Below are 21565 nucleotides of genomic sequence, written 5' to 3' on the forward strand. Positions count from 1 at the left end.
TTTTGATTTTCTATTTCGTTTCTACAATCTTGGACAGTATTGAAATGGGAAACAACGTTCATACTTTCATCGTGGGTATTAACAGCATAGTTTGAAGTGGTTTTAACCAGGAATTGGAACTGACTCTCTTTTTAGGCTTACTAGGAGCTTGCGGCTCTCAGGTGCTCACCACGATAATGTGAATGTAATTTTCTTTATTTCTTACATTAGCATAAGACTAGAAATTTTGTGGTGATAATTACGATGAAGGTTTGATCTCAAAATATGATAGATAATGTGCTAGGTAGACTTTTGACATAGTTGTCCCACGAAGTACCATAAGTCATGGAAAAAGAAAAGGGCTCGGAAGTGGGATTTTAAGAAAGAAAATTTAGAAATTCTTGTGAAAAAACGATGAGCTAATAAAAAGAACTTTAAAAGAGGAAGTATCATGTATACTATATATATATATATATATATATACACCAATGCTGGTGTGTCCCCGTTACTTAGCGGTTCGGCAAAAAAGACCGATAGAATAAGTACTGGGCTTACAAAAGAATAAGTCCCGGGGTCGAGTTGCTCGATTAAAGGCGGTGCTCCAGCATGGCCGCAGTCAAATGACTGAAACAAGTAAAAGAGTAAAAGAGTATACTAGAATTTCGTTTCGTTGTCGAAGCCATGAAAAAATTTACATTCACCCCTCGCATTTTTCCTTCCTTTTTACGCCGAACCCAGCATGGCGACACCATCGAAAAAACGTGATGTTGAAGAAATGGATGTTCAGTCAGATGAAGATGAGGACGACTTGGATGATTATTCATCAAGTGAAGAAGAAGACGAAGACGGAATCGCGGATGAGGTATAAACAGCTTTGATTATTTTTGTTTGGGACAAATTTTTCCTATCGTTTTATGCCATTTTCTCATTAAAACTGATTTTTAAAAATATATATTTGTACATTTAAGCGTTTCTTTTATAAATTGCTGCAAAAGAAGTGATTTATTTATTAATTAGTGAGTAGGAATTAACATTTTGCTAATGATCCTCAGCTAAGATCGCATCGCCATATACGGCAACACCGTGAAATCACAGCTGTTCCTTTGTTAGTGTGTGTATATATGTATATATATGTGTATACATTAAATAATTATATAACTTAAATTTCCTCTCTACAGCCTCATTTTCGTTCGATTTCTTTCCACCAATTAAAGTGATTATCGTTGTACGTAACCCCAATATATAGCTGGTATTGATGCCATATGTTATGCGAATTACAATATAGATCATCTTGACAAGTAATGCTAAACGTGCGTTCGGTAACCGGTTTGCTCGACACGCTAGAAATAGCAGCCGAATCTCAATTACACCTTGCCGTCCTAAAATTGAAGGTTACACATGCTGGGACGCTTATTTATTTTCCTCGTCCCTCATCATTATTATGCCGTTTAATCTAATCCTAAGTACACTGTTTAAAGGAAAAAGTCAGCATGAATGGGCACGGCTGGAACACCTTTTATTACAAAGCATTGAGTAGTGAAAACAATTATCAGATGAACAAAAGGGATCTGAAAGCCTCATTATTTAAACCATTTCGGTAAATATGGGAGACAACCCTTGATATAATTTTCTTTTATCATTTAACGTCCATGTTCCATGCTGGCATGGGTTGGACGCTTTGACTGGCTCCAATGTGTTCAAAGACTACGTCGTCCTCCAGTGTCTGCTTTGGCACGATTTCTACGGCTAGGTGCCCTTCATAATGCGAACCACTTTACAGCGTGTACTGGGTGCTTTTTTTTTCGAGGCCCAAGGTGCTACGTAGTAGGACTGAACCCGGAACCATTTATGTTCCAAACACCAGATTAATAATGACAAAGTTATAGGCGTAGGAATGGCTGTGTGGTAAGTAGCTTGGTTACCAACCACATGGTTCCGGGTTCAGTCCCACTGCGTGACACCTTGAGCAAGTGTCTTCTACAATAGCCTCAGGCTAACCAAAGCCTTGTGAGTGGATTTGGTAGACGGAAACTGAAAGAAGCCCGTCGTATATATGTATATATATATGTTTGTGTGTCTGCGTTTGTCCCCCCAACATCGCTTGACAATCGATGCTGGTGTGTTTACATCCCCGAAACTTAGCGGTTTGGCAAAAGAGACCGATAGAATAAGTACTAGGCTTACAAAGAATAAGTCCTGAGGTCGATTTGGTCGACTAAAGGCGGTGCTCCAGCATGGCCACAGTCAAAATGACTGAAACTAGTAAAAGAGTAAAAGAGAGAGTTCTAAATTCTTCGTTATTTTCAAAATTAATTGGAAGAAAGGCGGAGCATATTTCAACAGAAATATGGTAACAAAGGGATTAAAGTGATCGCATTATTAAATACTGTTCTAACGTTTGTCCCATTTCAGGATGTCCAAGTAGATTTTGAAGCAGTGCCACCTACCGATGCCGATGCTAATGGTATCCGTACTCTACTCTCACAGGTAAATCCCATTCTCTAGTGTATTAGTATTTCACTCTCACATAAACAATCTAATTTATTATCAGCATTTTAGATTTCAATAAGAAAACTGGAACTGATAAGATAAAAATAACCTTAGATCACCATCTATCTTTCACCTTCCTCGGGCACCATGTCTGCCCCTCTTTCTCACCTAATTTTGCTACCCACCCAACATCATCCCTCTTTTGTTTTTCTCCTGTTTGCTGTTTCATCATTACGATTCTACTGATCAGTACTGTCAGTCATCCCCTACTCTCCCCTCGATCACTTCCACCTTCTCTTTGGCAATGTGAGTAGTCATGTAGCTCTTCTACTACGAGAAACTTGTTCTACTTTGGCTCCTTCTCTCAAACTCTTATCTATCTTTTGTTCCTCATCTCCTAGCGTAAAGTTATCCCCTCTCCCCAGGGTTCATACTGCATGATGGTGTCACTAGTGCTGGTGGCACATAAAAATGCACCCAGTACAGAATGTAAAGTGGTTGCCTTTAGGAAAGGCATCCAGCTGTAGAAACCATGCCTGAGTAGACATTAGTGTTCTTCATCATCATCATTTAACGTCTGTTGTCCATGGTCAAACCATCCATGGATTGGATGGTTTGACCAGGGTTGGTAAGCTGAGGGGCTGCACCTAACTCCGGTCTGATTTGACATGGTTTCTATGGCTGGATGTCCTTCCTAATGCCAAGAAACAAAAGTAGTGTATTTCAAGAGAAACATGGTAACAAATCATCATCATCATCATTTAGCGTCCGCTTTCCATGCTAGCATGGGTTGGACGGTTCAACCGGGGTCTGGGAAGCCAGAAGGCTGCACCAGGCCCAGTCTGATCTGGCAGTGTTTCTACGGCTGGATGCCCTTCCTAATGCCAACCACTCCGTGAGTGTAGTGGGTCCTTTTTACGTGCCAGACGGGGCTGGCAAACGGTCACAGGCGGATGGTGCTTTTTACATGCCACCGGCACGGGGGCCATGCGAGGCTGGCAACGGCCATGATCGGATGGTGCTTTTTACGTGCCACCGGCACGGGGGCCAGGCGAGGCTGGCAACGGCCACGATCGGCTGGTTAAAATTTTTGAAAATCAATGAGAAATGTCTTTTATATTTCTAACGTTAATCATTTCATACTTATCTCTTTGAGAAAAGTATCCACTATTTCGTGAAATGTGGGGCTACAGAGATTTCAGTTAAAAGTATTATATTGATAGGATTATTGTGTTTAAATAATAAGAATATTTGTTTTCTTTTGCAGCTGTTCCTGAAAGCAAATATCAACCTTGGTCAGTTGGCCGATACCATCATATCACAGAATTACGTTGGATGTGTCCTCAAGGTATTAAACACTTTCGTCACAAACTTTTATGTGTGGCTGGATGGTTCTTTATTTTGCAGCATTTTCACCCTTTCATTACCGAGATGCTCTGTGTTTCTTTCAGCTAAGAGCATTTTTAAGCCAGCCCGTCATATTCCCGGTGCACCCGCCCTTGCCCACCCCCACCACCAATACCGGATATCTCTATATTTTTGCTCCATCTATACCGGATGTCGCTTCTCCCACCACCATTATAGGTGTCTACTCTTCGAACCCCCCTCTTCAATATGCTATTTCACCATGCTTTACTCCTCTCTTGATATCCTACGTTCTATTTGCCTAGAACCTGTCATCATTTCTCTGAACCACCCCTCCCCACTGGTGCTCCCCTACATTTCAGCACCCCCCCCCCCCACATAAAAAGCACCATCCGAACGTGGCCGATGCCAGACCCCTCTGGCACCTGTGCAGGTGGCACGTAAAAAACACCCACTACACTCGCGGAGTGGTTGGCGTTAGGAAGGGCATCCAGCTGTAGAAACACTGCCAGACTAGACTGGAGCCTGGGGCAGTCCCTAGCTCCCCAGACCCCGGTCGAAACCGTCCAACCCGTGCTAGCGCAGAAAACGGACGTTAAACGATGATGATGATGATGATAACAAAGAATTTAGTAAAATAACTTAGTTATCATTAAGCTAGTGTTAGGAACATAAATTGTGATGAAGGTTTGGTGGATGATTTTAATTGAAAACTTATGAAAACAAGACATTTGTACTACAGAGCCAGAGCTGGTTTCAGCTGGGTTGGTATCAAAAGGGTTAAGAATTGTTTCTCTATTATATATTTTAAACCTTTTGTTACCATATTGCAGTGGTGGGGGACAAACACGGACAGAAAGACATACACACGTAGATATATACATATACGACAGGCTTCTTTTAGTTTCCATCTACCAAATCCACTGACAGGCTTTGGTTGGCCAGAGGGTATAGTACAGGGGCGGGCAAACTACGGCCCGTGGGCCGCAAGCGGCCCGCCATAGGTTTTCATGCGGCCCGCCGAGAGGAATATTTCACAAAATTTCCTTTCAATCAATTGTGTGTTTATAGGTCTATAACCGCCTTCAAATATATTTTCACTTGATTTTTATAAATGAGGCCCACCAAGGTTCCAAAGACGCACTGTGCGGCCCGCGATCAAAAAAGTTCGCCCACCCCTGGTATAGTAGAAGTCACTTGCACCCCAACTCCACCCAAATGAAAAGTGGAAACTTGCATAGAAATGACTTACTCAGAAAATGATTTTGGCCAAAATTGCACACCCCCTCAAAGTAATAAAAAAAAAAAGAAAGAAAAAATGAAAACAGGCGCAGGAGTGGCTGTATGATTCCGGGTTCAGTCCCACTGCGTGGCATCTTGGGCAAGTGTCTTCTGCTATAGCCCCGGCCGACCAATGTCTTGTGAGTGGATTTGGTAGATGGAAACTGAAAGAAGCCTGTCGTATATATGTATATATATATATATGTGTTTGTCTCCCTACCATTGCTTGACAACCAATGCTGGTGTGTTTACGTCCCCGTCACTTAGCGGTTCGGCAAAAGAGACCGATAGAATAAGTACTGGGCTTACAAAGAATAAGTCCCAGGGTCGATTTGCTTGGCTAAAGGCGGTGCTCCAGCATGGCTGCAGTCAAATGACTGAAACAAGTAAAAGAGTAAAAAGAGAGTAAGAGAGGTAAAAACCGAGAAATGGTGAGAATTGACATATAAACTCATCTGTGGCTGTTTTTGAAATTATATGTTTTGGACGAGTTTGCTCGTCACACTCTGAAAAAGACAAATTGGGTGAAGACAAGTTATTTCGTCTTTGCCAGGTAAGGGGTCAATCTCTTCTTAATTTTTTTTTTTGTTTTTTCATGTTTTTTAGCAATGTGAAGTTGAAGAAGATGAAAGTGATGACGGCATTGATGAGGATCCAATTTTTGGTGTGACGACGGTTATTAATCTCACAGATAAAAAGGTAAATGACTAATAGTTTTCTCCCGTCTGAAATAGGTCAATCTCCATGACAAAAAGAAAGGTGTGATCTTATATTTCTCTTATCCACTCCTTCCCCTCAACCCTACCTGCTCTCTCTCTCTCTCTCTGTGCACTTGTCACCTACCCTTCCCTACCACTCCTACTTAACATCCACTCAGCACTTGTTCTTCCTAATAATTTACCTGTAAGGTGGCGAGCTCGCAGAATCGTTAGTACACCAGGTAAATGCTTACTGGCATTTCATCCATCTTTATGGTCTGAGTTCAAATTTCACCAAGGTTGACTTTGCCGGTCACCCTTTCAGGGGTCAATAAAATAAACACCAGCCGAGCATTGGGGTCAATGTAATCAACTTAACTTCTCCCCATCTGAAATTGCTGGCCTTGTGCCAAAATGTGAAACCAGTATTTGCCCCCCTCACCCATTCCTCATCTCTCACTCTCCCATACATTCTTGCAACCAATGCCCACCGCGCTCATGATTCCTCTCTCCCCACGTCTTACTTTGTGACTCCCATCAGACACATCGCAACATTTCTTTCTCTTCTCAGTTCCACCCTGATCACCTGACCCTCTCTTCTAAAATGTGAATAATTATGTGGCCCTTCTGGAGCAAGAAACCTGTGTTGCTCTGCCCCTGTCTCCCATACTTTAATTCCTTATTTCCTAGCATAAATCCCCCCCACCCCGAGTTTGTAGTCTTGCAAGTTGGGGACCTCACTAATGCTGGTAACCCCCAAAAGACAACCAGTACATGTTGTAAAGTAGATGGTGTTAGGAAGAGCCTACAGCCATAGAAACGATGCCAAAGCAGACATTGAATGCAGTTTTCTCAGATCAGTTGGCTCCTGTCAAATTGTCCACCCTATGTCAATATAGAACATGGACATTAATTGACAATGATTGCTGCCAAATCACTGTCAAGTGGTTGGTTTTAGGAAGGACATCCAAATATAGAAACCTGACATTGGAGCTTGACGCAGTCCTTGGACATGTCTGATCCTCTTAGACCATCCGATCCATGCCAGCATGGAATATGGATGTTAAATGATGTTGATGATGAAGCTATGACTTTTTTTGCTGCTGTTATCTTGTAATTTCAAAGATGCTTCCACCACATACCAAACTTGAAAAACCTGCACTATGAACTAAAAGCTGAAAAGCCTCTTCCAATGGGGCCATGCTAATCCTATCTTTTTCTACAGCAAAAACAAAAACAAACAAAAAATCAAACACTATTCATATCAGTAGACATTACACGTTACCCGACCTTAAATATGAACAGCACACAGCTAGAACCCTCGCAATTGTTCCAAATCTTAGACCTCACTATCACTGAGGATCTCAGCTGGTGAAAACATATCTTTCCAACCTGGCTTTCAAAGGTGTCTGATGGGAGCCACAAAGTAAGAGGTGGGGACAGAGGAATCAGGAACGTGGGTGGGCAGAGGTTGCAAGAATGTATGGGAGAGTGAGAGATGAGGAATGGGTGAGGGGGAAAATACTGGTTTCACATTTTGGCACAAGGCCAGCAATTTCAGATGAAGAGGAGTAAAGTTGATTACACTGACCCCAATGCTCGACTGGTGTTTATTTTATTGACCCTTCAAAGACTGACTTTCCACTTCAGGGCCAGAAAATACTTTACCTTCACTCCCAACTATAAGCTTATCTGAGTCCCCTACAATGGAATCTTACTCGTACTCCTGCACAGTGTTGCGACTGTATACACAGATACCCTTGATTGTTCCTAGAGAAAGGCTTCCTTGCTGATTGGCATAAAGATTTACAGACGTCCTCCAGCTTCTGGCCCCTTGGCATGCTGTCTCCTCTTACTGTTGGAACTCTTAAAGGCTCCTCTTCCTATTCTGAACTGGCTCGCCTTTTGGCCTCTCCATGCAGTCATTCCTCACTTCTCTCCCTTCGTCCTACCATTACAGTGTTGTGTTCCATGCCAGCCTTCCGTCCCAGATTGTCGAACCTCCAGAATTCACACTTTATATCTTTCTTGCAGGTGTCAGTTTGTCACAATCTAAAGGCGGCGAGTTGGCAGAAACGTTAGCATGCCGGGCGAAATGCTTAGCGGTATTTTGTCTGCCGCTACGTTCTGAGTTCAAATTCCGCCAAGGTTGACTTTGCCTTTCATCCTTTCGGGGTCGATAAATTAAGTACCAGTTACGTACTGGGGTTGATATAATTGACTAATTCGTATGTCTGTCCTTGTTTGTCCCTTCTGTGTGTAGTTCCTTGTGGGTACTAAAGAAATAACAATCTAAAGGAAACCTTCATGGCATCAATCCTGCCTGGGGCTACAACACTTTCTTCCCAATCCATCATCACCGTCATTTTAACATCCACTTTCCCAAGCCGGCATGGGTTGGACGGATGGAGTTTATTTGAAGCAGATATTCTACTGTTGGATGCCTTTCCTGCTGCCAACTTTCGTCTGTTTCCAAGCAAAGTAATACTTCCCCATTACCAGACAGGCCCTTGCAGAACATTAGAACTGAATGACCCTACTTCCATCACAGTCACACCCATTTATAACTACCATGTGATGCTAAGACAAGGAGATGAACACACACATTCATTTGTTCATACATTCATACACACATACATACATACATACATACATACATATATGCATGCAGAGATGCAGGAAAAGCTGTAATATGTGACATCCAATACAGACTTTGTAGAGTTCACACTGAAGATATATCATACATCATAAGCAGTTGTCCGAAAATGTCATCATGGTGGTATCTACTGATGAGACATGATGTTGTAGCTAGGACAAATTATAATGAAATCTGTCGGAAGGATAATCCCCAGGACAAAATAAGAACCCACAATATGGTAGAAGTCATAGCCACTCATAATAGAAAGGAATACTGGTGGAATGTACCAGTGAAGGCCTCAATAAAATGTATGCACAACAGACCTGATATAATGCTAAACTATTGAGAAATCTGCAGTTACTCTATCCAGATTACGAGTTCAGGCTTATACCTTTAATTATTGGGGCACAGGGATATGCAACACACTGCCTAAATACCAATCTTGAGAAATTAGGCTTCTCAAAACCAGAAAAGAGAAAGCTAATTTGAAGACTAGAGATCCAATCCATCACTGGAACTGTAAAAATCTAAAACTTTCTAAATCTAAAATCTAAAACTGAAGTTTATCATTTAAATATATATGAGCATGTAGCTTGCTTTAGGGGCAGTGAGGGAGTCATGTAAAGAACCGTGTATACCATATATGGTAGCATGAGAGAAGTGTGGGCATGTTAGATGCATCCCAATTCTAGTATTGAGAATACATACATAAAACATACAAATCTGCCTATACACACACACACACGCACACCCTGTTGTTGATGTTGAAATTCCAATGAAGGAGCCTTGGATCTAGGTTAGAAACCAGTTCTTTCTCTGTTGGCAAGTAATCTTGAAATAAACTGAATAATTACATACACACATATGTACATATGCACATACATACACATACCTACATACAACAAACTTCTTTCAGTTTTCCTCTACCAAATCCACTCCCACAATTTTGGTCAGCCCAAGGCTATAGTAGCAAACGCCTGCTGAAGATGTCATGCAGTGGGATTGAACCTGAGACCATGTGATTGGAAAGCAGACTTCTTAATCGCACAGCCATGTATAATAAAAGCAGTCTCATTAATTGTGTATTTCCATGCAACGAGTGTATAATACTAGTCTTTGCAATAATATATTTTGCTTCTCTTGTTTCTTTGTAGAATCTGGAATCTGTGAAACAGTTGAAAGCTATGCTCCTGATGCAGTGCGAGAAGTGGGCCGCAGACAAACTGCCTGTATTTAATCAAATTTTATTGGACACATGCGAGAAGCAAATTGGATTCCTAATTAGTGAAAGATTCATTAACATGCCCTCTTCTGTGGCAGTACCACTGTATGAATCATTAAGGTGAGGCTAACTTTTCATTTGTTGTCATTTCATTAATAAAGCTGGATTTCATCATCATCATCATTTAACGTCCGCTTTCCATGCTAGCATGGGTTGGACGGTTCAACTGGGGTCTGTGAAGCCAGAAGGCTGCACCAGGCTCCAGTCTGATCTGGCAGTGTTTCTACGGCTGGATGCCCTTCCTAATGCCAACCACTCCGTGAGTGTAGTGGGTGCTTTTTACGTGCCACCTGCACAGGTGCCAGACAGAGCTGGCAGACGGCCACGGACGGATGGTGCTTTTACGTGCCACTGACAAACAACATCACAAATCTTCCAGCATTCATGGTTCTATCACCATGATAGATTATCCATTTTGCCTGATTAAAATAGGTCATGTAGTAGTAGTAGTAGTAGTAGTAGTAGTAATCCTTTCTAGGCTGAGATTTGGGGTAGGGGATAAATTGATACATTGATCCCAGTGTTTTACGGGTACTTATTTTGTCAACCCTGAAAGGATGAACGGCAAAGTTGACCTTGGTGGAATTTGAACTCAGAACACAAGGACAGATGAAATGCCACTAAGCATTTTGTACAGTGTGCTAATGATTTTGCCATCTCACCTCAGTGATCATCATCATCTTCATTGTTTAACGTCTGCCTTCCATGCTGGCATGGGTTGGTCGATTTTGACTGAGGGCTGGCGAACCAGATGGCTGCACCAGGCTCCAATCTTGATTTGGCAGAGTTTCTACAGCTGGATGCCCTTCCTAACGCTAGATATTAATAATAACAATATTATATTAATAATAATAATATAATTAGATTAACATTCAAGATTTATTTCCCTTTGTGACTTCACTCTGAGAGAGGACATTGTATCCTGATCACCATCATCAGCAGCATCATCATCATCATTGTCATTGTCATCTTTATCATTTTACTTCTGATCTCCATGCCAGATAATAATAATAATAATAATGATATAATAACAATAAGGATTATAATAATTCAGAGAAAACTCCTTCAAGACTGCTGCCATGTTATCTATAACTTTGTCACTGCTGAACTTCCAAGACACACCTTTGTTTATTCGCTAGAAACATGTTATAAGATTGGAAGTATTCTCTCAGTTCTTCAACTTTTAATAATATGAAGGTGTAAATGATTAAAAAATCAAACTACAGCCCTATCTGAATGGCATGCCCAACAAATAATTACCTCAAAGTTTTTATTATAAGTGTGGAGGCACGTGGCTTAGTGGTTAGGGTGTCAGCATCATGATCGTACGATTGTGGTTTCGATTCCTGCACCGGGCGACGCATTGTGTTCTTGAGCAAAACACTTCATTTCACGTTGCTCCAGTCTACTCAGCTGGCAAAAATGAGTAATGCTGTGATGGACTGCCATCCCATCCAGCTGGGGAACACATATGCCATTGAAACTGGTGTTTCATCAGAGATTACAACCACAAAGAAAGTTAACCCTTTAGCTTTCATATTTCTCTGTCAAATGTAATGCTTCTCTCTCTCTCTTACTTGTTTCAGTCATTTGACTGTGGCCATGCTGGAGCACTGCCTTTAGTCGAGCAAATCGACTCCAGGACTTATTCTTTGTAAGCCTAGTACTTATTCTATCGGTCTCTTTTTGCCAAACTGCTAAGTTACTGTGATGTAAACACACTATCGGTTGTCAAGCGATGTTGGGCGGAACAAACACACACACACAAACATATACACACACACACACACACACATATATATATATATTTCTCTATTACCCACAAGGGGCTAAACATAGAGGGGACAAACAAGGACAGACAAACGGATTAAGCCGATTACATAGACCCCAGTGCGAAACTGGTACTTTATTTATCGACCCCGGAAGGATGAAAGGCAAAGTCGACCTCGGCGGAATTTGAACTCAGAACGTAACGACAGACGAAATATCACAAAGCATTTCGCCCGGCGTGCTAACGTTTCTGCCAGCTCGCCGCCTTATATATATGCTACAGGCTTCTTTCAGTTTCTGTCTATCATATCCACTCACAAGGCTTTGGTCGGCCTGAAGGTATAGTAGAAGACACTTGCCCAAGGTGCCACGCAGTGGGACTGAACCCGGGACCATGTGGTTGGTAAGCAAGTTACTTACCACACAGCCACTCCTACACCTGTATATCTGTTCACATTGATTTGAACTAGTCATGCTTTACCTTGTAGCTTTGAGATTCCAAATGATGTGAGTGTTTATTTTTAGAATGATATTGTAGGGTAAGTGTGAGAGGCTGGATCTAGCCAGTCAGAAGATAAAACAGGTAGAATATTTTGGCTGGATATGGTCAGTTGAAATGCTAAAAGGTTAAACAGACAAAACCAAAACATTCTATTGTAAAATTTCTTTTATTTTTCAGCAAAGATCTGCAGAGTGAAAAGGTCAACAGATGAATTACAAATTTGACCAGTTCATTTTAATAAGCAAAACTTGTCGTCCACGAATTGAAGGTTCCAAGGAGAGACCAATTGATGAGAATGAAATAACTTACCTTAATCTTGAAGAACAGTTTTATTAGAGGTTTGTAGCGATTGGTTTTTCCCTTTTTTTCTTTTTAGTTTGGCTTTTCACCTATTCCAGTTTGTTGGAAGAATAATAGATTAACATTCAAGATTTATTTCCCTTTGTGACTTCACACTGAGAGGAATTTGTATCACAATCACCACCATCATTATCAGCATCATCATCATTGTCATTTTTATTATTTTACTTCTGATTTCCATGCTGGTGTGGGTTTGATGAATCAGCGTTGTCCAAGTTACCACCTAGGAGTTACCGCCAGAGAACTCTGCCTCTTCTGTCTGCTTTCAAATGGCAAAAATAGACGTTAAAAATGTATGAATGAACGAATTATGTTTTGTAATTTCATCATCATCATTTAATGTTCCTTGCATGCTGGCATGGGTTTGATGGTTTGACATAGACAAACTAGCCGCCAGAGAGCTGCACCAAGTCTTAATGTCTGTTTGGCCTGGTTTCTTTCACCTGGTTGATGCCCTTCCTAATGCCAACCACTTCACAGAGTGTGCTAGGTGCTTTTTACATTGCACCAGCATCAGTACCAGTGGGTCACCAAGTACCTGCAAGTCAGGACCCCTCAGCTGATTGGATAATTGGATTGAGGGATAAGGAGCTAAAAGAGACACAACAAGTGCAGGTGTCTTACTGAAAAGGTGAATACATGGCTTACCCACCTGGAGAGAGAGAGAGAGAATAAGAAAAATGTGAGATCCAGGTACAAGGTGAATATATAGTTAATTTAATTTTTTGGCTCAAAAAGCAAAAAGCAAGGCCATGTTGGAGGACATGGGGTTATGTACAGGGTGGTGTTCAGGCCATTTGTGGTCAAGGGAGACTTTGAACCGAGCGGTCGTCGGCATCTTCACTATCTCGTCCGGCAGCTTATTCCACGGATCCACAACCCGGACGGAGAAAGCCCCTCTCCTTCGATTGAGATGAAATCGTCGCAGATAGAGCTTTTCGGAATGACCCCGCAGCCGACGCTCTGGAGCAGGAGTGAAGAACAGCTCTTTCGAGAGGTTACACTTTCCGCTTATGATGTTGTGAGCAAGAATGAGATCACCACGGCGGCGGCGTTTTTCTAGAGAATAAAGGTCGAGCGTCTTCAGCCTTTCTTCATAAGACAAATTCTTGAGACCAAGAACCATGCGGATAGCCAGCTTCTGGACTCTTTCGAGATGCTGTATGTCTTTGAGGAGATAAGGAGAAGAGGCTTGAATCCCGTACTCCAATATGAGTCTCACCAGCGTGACATAGAGCGGTAGGAATATGGCTGCTGTGAGCATTCCGAATGACCGTTGAATCAGAAACAGAACTCTGCGTGCTTTGTTGGCAGCATTGACACACTGGGCCGAAGGTGAAAAGGAGGAATCCGCCAAGATACCCAGGTCCTTTACCTGGTCGGTCCTCTCCAGCATGTGCTGACGACCCGGCTCGAAACCAAGTTGAGTTGCAGGAGAAGAGCCAACAGGCAGATGACAGAATAGGATAGAGGAGCAGAAAAGATGGATGGACAGGTAAATACGCTTAGTGTAAATGGTGTGATTGATGATTAGAGATGGGGGAATAAGTGAAGGAATGACTGTGTAATTTAATTGTACAGTTAAAGGGTTAAAACGTCTGCTAGGGGATAAAGAATAAGGACTACTTGCCAAATGAAGTAAACATATGAAATTTTAACATCTTTCTACATATTTTGATGTGTTTATTTTGCATGAGGAGTGACTCTGTACTGAGTCTGTATAAACAGACAAGGAACTGAGACAAATCTGAGGTACGTCTTGTTTGTCAGGAGTTATCTTATCTTCTGAAGTTACTTCCCTTGCTACAGGAAATTTAGGTCGCTGCTGAATACAAGCTGTGTGCCAAACGTTTTGTTTTACGTGCATATGTACGTATAGCCTGGCTTTCACTCAAGCGGTCCAGGTTCGATTCCTGGCATAGGAATGCACATTTTCTTTTCGTAGAGGCATGCATGATTTTGTGGTAAGAAGCTTGCTTCTCAACCACATTGCTCCGGGTTCAGTCCCGTGCGTAGCACCTTATGAAGTTTAAATTATATATAATGATAGAGATTACTTATATGCACTAAAGGTGTGTTTTTGCCTATGTTTACATCTGTAAACCGTGTTTACTAGGGGATTTTTAGAAAAAATAATGAAAAATAGCTCAGAATTACAGAGAAGACAGAATTCCTTACCTTTGTCATAAGGTATTGTGATTGAGAGAATCAACCATTCTAAATAAAGTTGTTCATTGTGGTCTTTTAGATCCCAAATTAGTTTGCTGAGACTGGTACTCAGGCCGACCAAAGTCTTGTTAGTGGATTTGGTAGATGGAAACTAAAAGAAGCCCGTCGTGTATATATATTATATATATATATATATATATATAAGTTTGTGTGTCTGTATTTGTCCCCCAACATCGCTTGACAACCGATGCTGGTGTGTTTACGTCCCCATAACTTAAGCTGTTCAACAACAAAAAAAAGCAATAGAATAAACACTGAGCTTACAAAGAATAAGTCTTGGGGTTTGCTCGACTAAAGGTGGTGCTCCAGCATGGCCGCAGTCAAATGAACCTTCTAGCACTCAGGGTACTCCGTCAAATGTAATGCTTATTTATTCTTGTTGCTTTGAATTAATCATGCATTCTCTCATAGAATTGAAATTTTGATGATGTGATTGTTTAGTTTTGAGAAGGACATTGTCCGGTAGGTGTGAGAGGTCAAATCTGGCTGGATTGAAAATAAAGCTACACAGAATATTAAGGCCAGATATGACCAAAGGGTTAAATAAACTGAATTTAACCTGATTTAGTACTCTTTACTCTTTTACTCTTTTACTTGTTTCAGTCATGTGACTGTGGCCATGCTGGAGCACCGCCTTTAATCGAGCAACTCGACCCCGGGACTTATTCTTTGTAAGTCCAGTACTTATTCTATCGGTCTCTTTTGCTGAACCGCTAAGTTACGGGGACGTAAGTACACCGGCATCGGTTGTCAAGCGATGTTGGGGGAGGGGACAAACCCAGACACACAAACATATATATATATATATACATATATATACGACGGGCTTCTTTCAGTTTCCGTCTACCAAATCCACTCACAAGGTTTTGGTCGGCCCGAGGCAATAGTAGAAGACACTTGCCCAAGGTGCCACGCTGTGGGACTGAACCCGGAACCATGGGGTTGGTAAGCAAGCTACTTACCACACAGCCACTCCTGCACCTATTTCACTTTTATTCACTTTTATTTATTTCCGTTTTTTTTTTTTCAGAATGCTAGCCATTACTTCACATATTCTGTGGCCAAAGAACGAGATACGCTTGTGGATGGAAAGTGGATTGAAGAAGATTACGAGTCTTTGAGAACAGTTCTTCTGTTTGATGCCAAGAAGACTACACAGATCATTGAGGACATGAAAGAGTTCCTAGGGAAATAAATGTTTTTTAAAAAAATATTGTTCACTTTTTAGTTCTTTGTTGTTTTGTTATGTGAAGAAAAGCATGTGTTATTTTGAGGTCCATTGAGGAGTTCATGTGAAGAAGAGCAGAGCATGTGGCTTGCTTTTGGGGCAGTGAGGGAGTCATGTAAAGAACTGTGTATACCATATATGGTAGCATGAGAGAAGTGTGGGCATGTTAGATGCATCCCGATTTTAGTATTGCAGATACAAATGTTTTATTTCATTAAAGTGCATTAAAGCACAGGTGTGGCTGTGTGGTAAGAAGCCAGCTTCCCAACCACATGATTTTGGGTTCAGTTCCACTATAGGATATCTTGGACAAATGCTTTCTACTGTAGCCCTATGCTGACCGCCTTGCAAATGGATTTAGTTGACAGAAAGTGAAAAACGTTTATCATGTATGTACGCATGCATGCATGTATGCTGTATGTATATGTGTATGTGTATGTACCTGTGTAAGGGTGTTTGTGTGCATCTGTGTGTAAGTTTTTGTTACTATCTCCTTGCCTTGACACCATGTGATGTCTGGCCATGAGGAAACATTACCTCAACTGGAAACAAGTGAAGGTTGACAGCAGGAAAGGCACCCAGCCACAGCAAATTCACCTCAAAAAACGTCTGTCCAACTCATCCAAGCATGGAAAAGTGGACATGAAACCAATGATGGAAACCTATTTCTTTATTACCCACAAGGGGCTAAACACAGAGAGGACAAGCACATTAAGTCGATTACACCGACCCCAGTGCGTAACTGGTACTTAATTTATCGACCCTGAAATGGTGAAAGGCAAAGTCGACCTTTAAAGCAACTTTGCGTAAGGCATCCATGGTGATTTTTTTAAAGCATTTTTTGGGGGGGAAATATATTTCTTGTCTATCACCAAATACAATTGTTACTTTGGGGACCCGTGAGAGAGTTTATATGTAAATTGTTATTGTTGAGCAGATTGATAATGAAATGTTTTACAACTGTCACCATGCTCTCTTTGTTTTCAAAACATGATATTGAGGGCTGTATTATCCACTGTATCTTATATCTCTTACTCGTTGCACTCAAAAGTACTGGGATACTATTTCAAAGGGTTCAGCCAAACAAATAAATCCTGGTGCAGAAGTGGCTGTGTGGTAAGTAGCTTGCTTACCAACCACATGGTTCCGGGTTCTGTCCCACTGTGTGGCATCTTGGGCAATTGTCTTCTAATATAGCCTCGGGCCAACCAAAGCTTTGTGAGTGGATTTGGTAGGCAGAAACTGAAAGAAGCCCGTCGTATATATATGTGTGTGTTTATCCCCCCAACATCGTTTGACAACCGATGCTGGTGTGTTTACGTCCCCGTAACCTAGCGGTTCGGTAAAAGACCGATAGAATAAGTACTGGGGTCGATTTGCTTGGCTAAAGGCAGTGCTCCAGCATGGCCGCAGTCAAATGACTGAAACAAGTAAAAGAAGGTACTTATTCGATTGGTCTCTTTTGCTGAACCTCTAAGTTATGGGGGATGTAAACAAACCATCGTCAGTTAAGCAGTGGGGGTGGGGAACACATAATATATATGTGTGTGTATGACAGACTTTTAAGTTTCTGTTTACTAAATTCACCCACAAGGCCCAAGACTATATAGTAGAAGACACTGAAGGTGCCATGCAATAGGACTGAACCCAGAACCACGTGGTTGGGAAGCAAATTTCTTACCATGCAGCTACACTTGTATATCCTATAATTAGCTATTCCTCTATTATATAACTCTCAAACAAAATAACTGTTGATAGCATGACTTGAAACATTTTCTTTATATCTTATAATGATGGCTATGCACCTATATATATATATATACATTTTATAAAGGGCTTAGTAAAATAAATTACTTTGCCACATACTGAACTCATTAGAAAAGCAGCCAAAAAAATTTTTTTAGCCATTTCCAATACTTAAAGAAAATTTCTCTCAGATAGTGTTTACTCAAAATAACCCACGAAGGTATGGGGGTAAAAACATTAAAAAATCACAAGTGCAAAGATCATTATTTGAGAACGTACGTTTCTAGATCAGCCAAATACAATTCGACATTTCTTTCGTCAGCTCAAAATTTCTTAATTCGGATTTGTAAACTGAAAGTAGGAGCATACCCTTTTGGCGACTTTTCACCTCCGAAGATCCGTTCAAACTAACAGTGCCAACAAATTCAAAATATGCAAGCGAAGAATTTCTGCCCTCCCTTTCTGGCAAAGTAATTTATTTTACTAAGCCCTTTATAAAATGTAATATTTTGAATTCGCCTTAAATGGTCCCTTTACATACTGAATACTTGGTGAAATTGATTAATAATTAATTAATTTTACCCTCAATTGTTGAAATTATATATATATATATACATATAGGCACATAAAAAGCACCCACTACACTCTCGGAGTGGTTGGCGTTAGGAAGGGCATCCAGCTGTAGAAACACTGCCAGATCAGACTGGGCCTGGCGCAGCCTCCTGGCTTCCCAGACCCCAGTCGAACCGTCCAACCCATGCTAGCATGGAAAACGGACGTTAAACGATGATACATACAGGGGTTAGACAAAATAATGGAAACACCTTAAAATTTCAAACAAATTAATTTTAACACGGGGTAGGACCGCCTTTGGCAGCAATTACAGCTTGAATTCTACGAGGTATGGACTTGTACAAAGTTTGAATTGTTTCCAAAGAATTTTTGTCCATTCTTCAGCTAAAACAGTCTCCAGTTCTTGTAGCGATGATGGTGGAGGATATCGACTCCTCACTTGTTTTTCTAAAATGCACCATAAATATTCAATGATATTGAGATCTGTGGACTGTGGTGGTGGCCAGATAAGATGTTCAACTTCACTAGAATGCTCCTTGTGCTATTCGGTAACAACTTTAGCTGTGTGAATTGGTGCATTATCATCCTGAAAGACTGCGTTTCCCTCCGGAAACAATTCTGTAACCATAGGATGAATTTGATCAGATAAAATGCTTAAATAGTCTTGACTATTAATTCTGCCACGAAGGGAAACCATTGGGCCGGCAGATTTCCAAGATATAACCTCCCCCCATCAGATCCTCCTCTATGTTTAACAGTTGGAAGGGGGCAGTCTAGGTCAAATGCTTCTTTTGGCTGTCTCCACACGTATACTTGGCCAGTGGTCGGAAATTAGGTAAAGGATGACTCGTCCGAGAAAATAACATTCTTTACTGCTCTACGAACCAATTCGGTTTTTACTCCACTCTAAAAGTTTTGCAATGTTTGTTTTTGAAAGTAGTGGTTTTCTGATTGCAGCCCTCCCGTGAAATCTGGCTTTGTGCAGCTCCCGGCAAAGGCAGATCAAAAATAACAAAACAGGAAAAACAACAAAAGTCAAAAGGATTGACGCTCAGAGAAAGTTTAAGATGGAAAAACAGACGGGATGTGATGTTTCAAGCATGGTTCTTTGTCAAAAAGAGAAAAGAGAAAAAAATTCAAGGAGAAAGAAAATAATCTGAGAAAAGAACGTGTGCCGTTAAATGGTTGAAAAATGACTGATCGGTAGTGGAAATAGAGAAAGGGGTCTTTGAAAGCAGGAGAGTGTGAAAATGACCAATACGCACACGTACACACAAATAATGAGTGTGAGATGGAAAACTCTATCAACTTGCATTACTAAGTCAAAACTAATGCTGTCTCTAAAGACGACTGCTTTACTGAAGCAATGAATTGACTTGCCTGTTACCTAAACCACCTACTCTGAAGATATGAAATAAAAAGCGTAAAAGAGTGAGTGGGAAAACGTATACTTGTCGGAATTTTTGTTGAATAGGCAGCTGACCGGTGGTCACTCAGCCTCTTGAAATTAGCAGCCAAAACTCTCGCAAATTATACCCTGTCGTTTTACATGAAGGCTTTATGTAGTCCAATATACACAACCATTATAAGAATGTGAGGTATCCGTCTGTCATGCGGACCATGGAAGTAGCTTGTAAATGAAGAACAACTTCAGAAATGGAAATATTACTTTTCTAAATATCTCAGAGAGATATATGCAGTAGTGGTACGATAGAGTAGTTGTATACTGTCAACTTAATGTGACAGTCCCATGAAGGGAATCACACAACTGCTATTTAGCCCTAGGAAGCAGCAACGCTTCCTGTCGGCCTTGACACATTTCCTGTGCCCTTATGTTTACAAGGGGGAGATAACTTCAGAAATGATTTTAATATCCAGTCCGTGATCTGGAGATATTGAGTCTTCGTACAACCCATATCAGAACGATCGTTATATGAACGAAGACAGATGTATGTATATATGTGGATGAATGCATGCCTGTATGTATATATTTGTAGTTCAATATCCAAACAGAATAAATAGAACCTTTATACTGTCCATGATAAACCACTCAAAGCAGTGCCTTCCTTCGTCTATCGAGGCAAGTACTTCTATTTTCGTTGACATCATCAGAACATTTGGGCTCCTGTCGCATCACATCTTTCACTATCATAGCCTAAGTTTGAAATAAAAGCCCTGGTGTGTCTGGCTGTTACTCGCTTCACACTGTTTTATGGATGTGGAACATGGGCAGGCTACCAACAAGTTTACTTACTCTTTTACTTGTTTCAGTCATTTGACTGCGGCCATGCTGGAGCACCGCCTTTAGTCGAGCAAATCGACCCCAGGACTTATTCTTTGTAAGCGCAGTACTTATTCTATCAGTCTCTTTTGCCGAACCGCTAAGTGACGGGGACGTAAACACACCAGCATCGGTTGTCAAGCAATGCTAGGGGAACAAACACAGACACACATACACACATATATATATATATATATACATATATACGACAGGCTTCTTTCAGTTTCCGTCTACCAAATCCACTCACAAGGCATTGGTCGGCCTGGGACTATAGCAGAAGACACTTGCCCAAGATGCCATGCAGTGGGACTGAACCCGGAACCATGTGGTTGGTTAGCAAGCTACTTACCACACAGCCGAGGAGTTTCAGTGAACAAAACAGAGACTGATTACACTGTGTAACACGATTTTTGCCCTTGGGTAACAGCTGTTATTTCTTGTTTGCTTACCCCCTCGAAAGTTTGGAAAAAGAGCCAGTATATATATATATATTATATATATATACAAACATAATACATATATATATATATATATATATTATATATATATATATATATATATAGATATATATATATATATATATATATATATGTATGTATATATGTATATATATATATATATATAATATATATATATATAGATATATATATATATATATATATATGATGATGATGATGATGATGATATATATATATATATATATATATATATATATTTATATTTCCTTCAAACTTTGCTTTTGTTACATTTATTCAAATCCAAAAGAATCCCTCTCCACACATAGCTTTGATGCTCCCCCACTACTCCTGCTCATGATCAGAGAAGCATATATTGTCAGCCACTAAGGGACATGCTCAACTGGTTCAGGTCAAGCAACTGACAAACAAGTCTGTGGTATTGAGCAGAATATTTGCTATAATGATATTTCTGCTTCAGCAACTCAGCGCTGAATCTGTCTGAAATGTAATGGAAATTAGGTCAGTTTCAAAACATTGATACCAAGGTCACAAAAGTTTGAAGGGAATAGTAGTCATTTCCTTTGATTTCTAGATGGAAGCAAGTTGGAAATAACACTTAATGACCAAAGAAAATAAAAATAAAAATAAAATTTAAAATTTTGTTACTCAATGTTATGAACATCAT

At 40.6% G+C, this 21565-nt stretch overlaps 1 protein-coding gene across 1 annotated transcript; it reads left to right on the forward strand.

The window, feature by feature from the left end:
- The first annotated feature begins 682 nt into the window (after positions 1 to 682).
- On the forward strand, positions 683 to 15807 carry LOC115223249 (protein BCCIP homolog). The gene is made up of 7 exons (XM_029793748.2): positions 683 to 841; positions 2392 to 2466; positions 3737 to 3817; positions 5722 to 5814; positions 9606 to 9793; positions 12183 to 12343; positions 15625 to 15807. Exons 1-6 carry the CDS (start codon positions 719 to 721, stop codon positions 12214 to 12216), a joined length of 594 nt encoding a protein of 197 aa, XP_029649608.1. The 5' UTR covers positions 683 to 718; the 3' UTR covers positions 12217 to 12343; positions 15625 to 15807.
- The last annotated feature ends 5758 nt before the right edge of the window (positions 15808 to 21565 follow it).

Source organism: Octopus sinensis, linkage group LG22 (assembly GCF_006345805.1).
Source record: "Octopus sinensis linkage group LG22, ASM634580v1, whole genome shotgun sequence".
Lineage (NCBI taxonomy): Eukaryota > Metazoa > Mollusca > Cephalopoda > Octopoda > Octopodidae > Octopus > Octopus sinensis.